The 8,117-nt window shown below is 40.1% G+C and overlaps 1 protein-coding gene across 1 annotated transcript; it reads left to right on the top strand.

Annotated features, from left to right (window-relative positions):
• Nucleotides 1-812: 812 nt before the first annotated feature.
• Nucleotides 813-2,391, top strand: LOC112180148 (probable inactive receptor kinase At4g23740). The gene is made up of 3 exons (XM_040511319.1): nt 813-858; nt 1,717-2,002; nt 2,094-2,391. The coding sequence occupies exons 1-3, from the start codon at nt 813-815 to the stop codon at nt 2,389-2,391; spliced, it is 630 nt and encodes a 209-aa protein (XP_040367253.1).
• Nucleotides 2,392-8,117: the final 5,726 nt, after the last annotated feature.

Here is an 8,117-nt window from a genome sequence, read left to right on the forward strand (position 1 = left end):
GCAATAAAAATAAGGAAATATTCCGTACAAGAGTATTGAGAACAGACCAACCAACTAATATGACTTACCACCATGCCACTTAGAGTATGTGTGCATGTGAGGATTCAAGGTGATAGAGAATATGTTGTTCAAGCTCACAATTACAGAGTGATGCAAGAGCAAATTCAAAACGTGCTAGGCACCTTATTGCACACAGATTTAAGGAAAAGAGTACGGCCCTTGTCAATCTAAGTTCAAAATAATCTGTCAGACACTCAGGGATACAAACCACAATTTCAATCATGAATTTCCAGAAACTGAACCTAACAATGCAGAAACGTAAAGAAAATGCACCTATACTATCATGAAGACATACAACATGAATGCATGCAAAATGGATCAGCGAAGTGAGAGTATCAATACTTAGAGCATCCACCAACGGTGCTTCTAAGTGATTCAAATTGAGTTCTGTCTAACGGCTTACTAAACGAATTAGCCAATTTGTGGTCAGTAGGAACGAAAGCAAGCTCAAGCATATTATCAAGATTATCCATATGAGCAGAATATGATTATTTGAACCTTTTTTTAATCCAGATTTGCTTATTGCTGTAATCTTATTTTGGAGTTTGAATCCTATACATCATAGAGGTTGTGTTTTTATCAGTACATTGCTCTAGCTTTGGTGGAGTATTAATAGGAGAGGCAAAGCTTATAAAGAATTCAGTTAGTTCGCACAATTTATTGGAAATGTCGTAAGAATGTGATAGATGCTCGTTGGAACAAACCCAAAACCTAGAGGAATGCTACGAGGGTTTGCTCAATAGCTGTTTTGAATGGTTTTTGATGTGTCAAATATAACTGTGTCTTTGCTGTCTGGATGTATAGTGGTCAAACCTTAATATGATCCTGGTCCATGATCTATACTTTGTAGAATCTACTTTACTTCCTGCTTAAAGTGCTAATATTCTACTGGCTTTAGAATCTTTCCAAACTTGAATTTTGAATTGTGAAGGTTAACCATGACTTGGTGATTAAAGGATTGCTTTTGAGTCCAGTAGTGATAAATGCATGAAACTATCTAGTAGGTACCAATAGGGTATAAAGTCTTGTGGTTTATTACCCGCTATACCCCATCATCAAGGGAAAGTAGCTTCATTCTTTGCACCCACACGCCAATGTTATTTTGCTTTGGCCATCAAGGGAAAGTAGCTTTATGAGAGTATATGCACACACATAGATGTTGTTTGTCCGAGACTTATAAGGCTTCAATATCTTTGACCAAGGAATAGGAGTTTGAAACTAGGATAATCCATGTTTAATCTATACAAAATCGATCAACATCGAGGAGTCCTACAGGGTCAAACCTTGATGTGATCCTAGTATATGAGTTGACTTTTGTAGAATCAACTTTACTTGTTTCCTCTCTTCTAAGAACAGGCATCAGTGTTTTCCATTCCAATTTCCAAGCTTGTTTGTAACCAGATATATATGCTGCATCAGAAATACATTTCCTGAATGGTGTGGTGGTGTGAATATCTGATTTCAAGCATCATATGTTATTCTATTGTGAACCCCTAGTTATATCTTCATCATGGAACTTCAAACCCCTATGTTCAAATAAACAAACCTTTTTTGTGGTTGGTAATTGAGAGGAACTCAATCTTACTTAGCATTGACATGTCTTGAAGAACAATTTTCCTTTGACCCTGCTCTGCTAAACACTCTTTCCATTTTCAGGTAGAAGAGGAGAGGATAGAATTCCTTTAGATTGGGATACCCGACTAAGAATAGCTATTGGAGCAGCAAGAGGAATCGCTCATATACATGCAGAGAATGGAGGGAAGCTTGTCGATGGAAACGTCAAAGCCTCAAATATCTTTCTCAATCCACAACAGTATGGCTGTGTTTCTGATATTGGTCTGACAACTATAATGAGCTCACTGGCTCCACCTATCTCCCGTGCTGCTGGTTACCGAGCTCCAGAAGTGACAGACACCCGAAAAGTAGCACAGCCTGCTGATGTGTACAGCTTTGGGGTTGTGTTCCTCGAACTCCTCACTGGAAAATTCCCCCATCCATACTACTGCTGGTGATGAGATTGTCCACTTGGTCAGGTGGGTTCATTCAGTTGTTCGTGAGGAGTGGACAGCAGAAGTATTTGACTTAGAACTGATGAGGTATCCAGGCATAGAGGAAGAAATGGTGGAGATGTTACAGATAGCTATGTCTTGCGTGGTAAGATTGCCAGATCAGCGACCTAAGATGCTGGATGTAGTGAAGATGATAGAAAACGTGCGGCGGATGGATAATGAGAATCGTCCATCTTCTGGAAACAGATCAGAAAGCACAACACCCCTCGGATCAACACCGCCGCCAGTAGTTGGAACACCCCAATCAACCTCAAAAGAGTGAGCCATTTGGCATATTTCTCATCTGGTCATGAATTTCATTTTATCTCAAAATGTAGTCCTGCTCCAGTTAATGAACAAGTCTGTGATTTTTTTTCTTTATCAACTTAATCGATTCCATTTAGGTAGAGTTAGGTCTCATGTATCGGTGTATTAGTGAGACTGTTGATGCCGAAATGGCATTTCTTTTGGTGCTTTGTTACTCTGTCTCTCTCTCGCTCTCTAACCCGGCACACACATTTACTCTTCAGTTCTGGACAAAGCCTTTATAGCTTTGTCATTCTCCTATCGCCCCTGAAGCTTTCAGAGCTGCTTGGTTGACGTCGGTTGCTTAACATGCAAAAAGCATATCAGAATGTAGAATGTGAAATCAAACTCTAACATAAATTTGTGTTTGCTTTCCTGATAGCTTTCAAATGCTGTACATATATACTTGACATTGTTTCTGAATTCTGCAACCTGTCATGGGAAGACAATATTTGGTACTCCAAATGAGTCAACGACTGATATCAGGAAAGAAAACACAAAAAAAAAAAAAAAAAAAATCATTGCTATTTAAGGACAAGCATAAATTAACAGAGAGAGAGGAGAGAGTAATGTTGCAGAGAGAATGGAGATTCATATGTATTAATTTTCTCACAAAGGAGTGTATTTATAGGAATACATAGCTAGTGTGAAAGCTCTAAGAGAAACTCAATTTGGTAACAATCTTCTCTTGGTTGATTGAGGGCTGCAGCTCCACATACTTGCCTTCAATGATGAAATCTGCCATACTTGTTGCCTCTTGGTATAAAGCATGTCACACAAGTCTTCATACACTCAAGTACCTATGTTTATACACTCAAGTACCTATCTATACATGATATAGACATTTATACTATGACTCATGTTGTACATGTGAATCATATATACTATAACACTCCCCCTTGGATATTTCATGTCAATAGTATTGTCTAGGTCGTGCGCTTCGAAATTGCCTCGTTAAAAACCTTGCCAAGTAATAAAACCCTGTGGGACAAAACAACCTTGGTCGAAGGAGAAAACGAGCACAACGCGCATGAGTGTGGAGTAGTAATATCACAGCTGTGGAGATAAGTGGAGTCTTCTTATCAGCCTCATAAGTAGATAATATGTCTACGAGAGGGATGCAAATAGAGTTGCTGCAACAAAACCTTGCCCGGAAAACCCAGTGGGAAAAACCCGTGGTTGAAGGGAAAAGATGAGCAAAAGCATATATGTTGAATCAAAACATCTTCAGGATGTAGTATAAGTGGGGTGACCATGCTAAACATGTGCCTCGTTAAAACCTTGTCAGGTAACAAAACCCAATGGGACAAAATAACCCTGGACGAAGGACAAAAAGAGTACACGATGGTCAAGTGGGTATGCTTCTGGATACTCCCCCTGATTTCAACATCTCCTTTGTGTCTCCCAAACGTGGTGCTTCTCTCGTTGCCTCATTTAAAAACCTTGCCGAGTAAATAATCTCGGTTGAAAGGGAAAAAGAGCACAACACACTATTCACGTTTTCGAGACCATATATGTAGACATCTCCCCCTCTTATTGATTTTTGAGGAGAGTCTGTTATTGCTGATTTTATGCTTGATGTTGTGGCTTTCCATGCAGCCTTGCTTCATTTGTTTCAAAATAAGCAGCATTATCTTAAATGCTTATAGGCTCATTTGTGGTAGACTTCAAACCACAATTGTTCGAACATGCGTAACTATGGATCCAGTCCATATACATTCACGAACTACTTCGTGAAGAGCAATAATCTCTGCAATGTTCGAAGATATAGCGACTAAGGTCTATTCTGTAGACTTTCAAGATATCGCGGTCTTTACCCATGGTGAACACTTCACCACTCTGGGGAGGCCTTTGTATGGGTCAACAGATACCCAATATCAGCAAAACCTTCCAAAAACACTTATGTCATTTTGGGATAGAAATAGAAAACGCAGGCCAGCGTTTGGCGGCGTTTCTAGTGTGTGATGGGTCTGATTCCATCATCTCTTTGTAGGGATAGAATAAGCCCATATCGATCGTACATTTCAAGTACCGAAAGATATCTTTTACACCAATCCAATGGTGTCGCGTTGGCGCAGAGCTATACTTTTAGCTAACAAGTTTATGTTTAAAATGAGATCTCCAGTCTTGTGCATTGGGCTAAGTACAATAATGCGCTTATTCGCACTTCTGCCTCTAGCACATCTTCGTCTGATCATCCTTCAGACGGAGAGGATCCTTTTTAGGATCAAGACTACGAATGATTATGGGGCGCTTGAAGGTTTGACCTTTGTCAAAATGCCTAAGCATTTATCAACACGATGCTCAAGTTCCAAACTGAGGCATAATCGTGTTCCCCCAAAATCCTTTATCTCAAACTCGGATTTCAAGTGTTCAGCGGTTTCCCTTAACTCTTTAAGGGCTTCTAATGAAGATCATGTCCAGCATGACAACCGTGATAAAATCTGAAACTTGTTATGGAAACGCGCGGGCATATCCCTTCCCAATCAAGTAGTCACATTTAGTGAGCGTTTCAACTCTATTGCAAACGCGCTCCGTGGTCTAGAGCCACTTGATTTGGGTAACCAAAGTTTCACTATGAACTTTCATGTATATTCTGTATCTAGATCCCCACATAGATACATAGTGACCACTTTTTATAAGCTGCATGTTCAGTTATTTGGAAACTACCAAACTGACAGGGTAGTGGAGTGTAATGACATCCATTACGAGAGAATATGTCTCTTCGTAGTCAATACCAGGGTGTTTTTGTGAGAAGCCTAGAGCCATAAGGCGAGATTACTATCTCTTTTTCTCAACACACTTTCTAACGAAGACCCATTATTTCAATAGGTTTTATGTAAGGAGGTGTTGGCATCACTGGCTCAAAGACCTTCCTCTTCGTTAGAGAATCTTACTTAACCTGGATCGCATTTTTCCATTTAGGCCAAATTTCTCTACGTTGGTATTCATGCTTCAACGGAGCGTGGTTCGAAATCATCGATCTCAACAAACTCATGTGCATCAAAATGCGCAAATGCATCATCAATTATGATGGAGTTTCTATTCCACTTCTTATGTACACTAGTGTAATTTTCATAGAGCTCTATATTCTCAGAAATAGGTTTTGACGTTGAGGCGTCCCCCAACGATAACCATAATCTGGAAGATACTCATAAGACGGATGTTTGAGTGTCGATGATTCAAGGATTGTGCCAAAGTATCCTTCGAATCCACAGGCTTCCCACGCATCTTAGCTGGGGCCATGGCCTATAACACCAGAGTGCCACTTTCTATGGCGTTGACGCCTTGCCTACCTCTGTGTAGGGTGGTGCTACGTCCTCTTATAGGGACGTCCTTCCTTGCAGGCATTTTTGCAGCAAATGTGTGTGATCTCGTCACTTTTAATAGGGATCGAGATGAGACATAGTGGGGACAGACCACGACAATTCCTGTCGTTCCTGCTGAACATTTGAGTTCTTATCTCCCCCTAACGAAGGGAAGACTGTCTCATCAAAGTGACATCCGTAAATCAAACGGGAAAGAGATCGCCTTGCAAGGGCATTTAAGTGCCGGACGATTGTTGGAGTCTCAAATCCAACTAAGTTGCTCACTTATTTGTAAGGACCTACCATAGGCGCTGTGGCAGCGCAATTGGCACATAAATGGCTCACTTAAATGTGCGTAAGTACAAAATATTTGTACCCAGTCACTAGCTGTAACGCAGATATACATTGAGTGGCGGTAGGTCGTAGAGAAATTAGCATAGTTGTATGCGATATTGCATCACCCCAAGCGGATATAAGAAGATTGGTGCGTATCACCAATGTCTGAACTACCATCATAGTTATGTCCACGAGACCTTTTGGGCGTGAATCTGGGAATGTGATGTCTAACATCAGTCCCTTTGCAATAACCATCGAAAGTCTTCGATGTAAACTCTCTAGCATAGTCAAATCTATTTGACTGAAGGATGAATCTAGGGGGTGAGCCCATTGTCATATGATTTGTGCTAGGAGTATAGCATACTTAGCTTTTACAGGTGGATAATGGCACAACACGTGATTAGTGTGTTTGCATGTCAACCAACATCATGAGATATTTAAACGTCCGCAAGTTGGTTGAATAAGTCCACAAATATCACCTTGAATTCTTTGCAAGGATCTTTTGGAAGAATGGTATATTTTATTTAGTGTCCTTTGCATAGGATGGTCTCGATCCTATCTTTTGCTAAAAAGCAAGCTTTGCAAAACGAAGTAACTCTTTGGACCAATCTTTGGTTCGTACTTCTTTTCGTTTTTAGGAATGGATGTCCGTGAAGTGTTTAATATACGGAACATCATATCATGACCTGGATATCTCAAACGGTCTTGCCAAAGCCTATATGTGTCAGAATCCCATAAGTCATCTTTTATGACATGGTTTGATTCAATGACTCGAATAGTGGTTGTATGCAACCCACTAGAGCGACACATAAGTTTCTCTAATACTCGTTTATGTTCGTAGTCATTAGAGGCAATGCAAAGGAACTCTTGTCCATTCTTACAATGTGTTTTCACATGAAAACCATTGGCTTTTATATCTTTCAAGTAATAAAGTTCGGAAATTAACACATGTCCATGACATTGAATAATAATGCGACACTTTATTAATACGGAAAATAGTCAATGATTACATCAAAGTTTCCAAAGTCTATTCCAAAATACAATCAAACTTATACAAATTGTAATTGCTCAATCCGTTTGGTAATTCCAATGAAATATGACCAGGGAAGTAGAGAGATGTTGGTGGAGCGAGGCTCGCTTAAATACCCTGATCTCAATTACTTTCCTAGACATCATACTTCATTGGGTACGCCACATGAGAAAGAGTCAATACAATTGTCATTTATTGACTAAGGCACATTTGCCGTTATTGGAAAATAGAAAAGGACTATTCTAATCAAAGTCTGCGGCATCCTCGTGCTCTTTATTTGCAGCTTTGAAGTCCTCAGTGGTGAGAGTGTTATCTTCACCATCTTTATTTTCAGCAAGATTGATATCTTCATCTTCAGCAAGATTGGTTTCTTGCTTTCTCAATTACCTATACTCCTTGTAGCTTTCAGCTAGTTGGGTACTTGCATGGCATTGCTTGAGTCAATGCTCAATTGATCCACATCGATAACACATGTCATTGTGGTTACCTCCCTTCATTTGAGGTGCAGGTTGTCCACGTTGTGGATATTCCCTAGGAGGGTTGCTGCTACTACCACGTCTCATGGTGCGACCTCCACGGCACATATTGTTCCACTGAATCTTCAAGTCAGGGAGGAGGGAATTTGGATATTGCCAAAGCGCTCTTCTAGCGCTACCCATATGTCTCTTGCATCCTTGATCGACATGTACTCTAATCTGAGAGATTTATCCATGTGGCGTCGTATCAAGATAAGTGCTTGAGCATGCTTTGTGGGTGTTCATTGGAACACAAGGCCCTGGATAGGTGCCTGTATTATGGGCAATATCCCTTTTTTAGTGAGATGGTTCTCAACGTCGGTTACCCAGCCGTGGTATTCCGAGCCTGTTGAGTCAAGTATTGGAAAGTCGAGTCTAGGTTCATTCGACATCCTGAAAAATAGGAAGAGAAGATATATTAGTTTCGGAGTTTAAACTTCCACGAAAACTAAAATAATAAGATTTCCGAGCTATGCTACCAAGAAATCAATTTTCAAGAATATTTGGATTAGAC

Source organism: Rosa chinensis, chromosome 7 (assembly GCF_002994745.2).
Source record: "Rosa chinensis cultivar Old Blush chromosome 7, RchiOBHm-V2, whole genome shotgun sequence".
NCBI lineage: Eukaryota > Viridiplantae > Streptophyta > Magnoliopsida > Rosales > Rosaceae > Rosa > Rosa chinensis.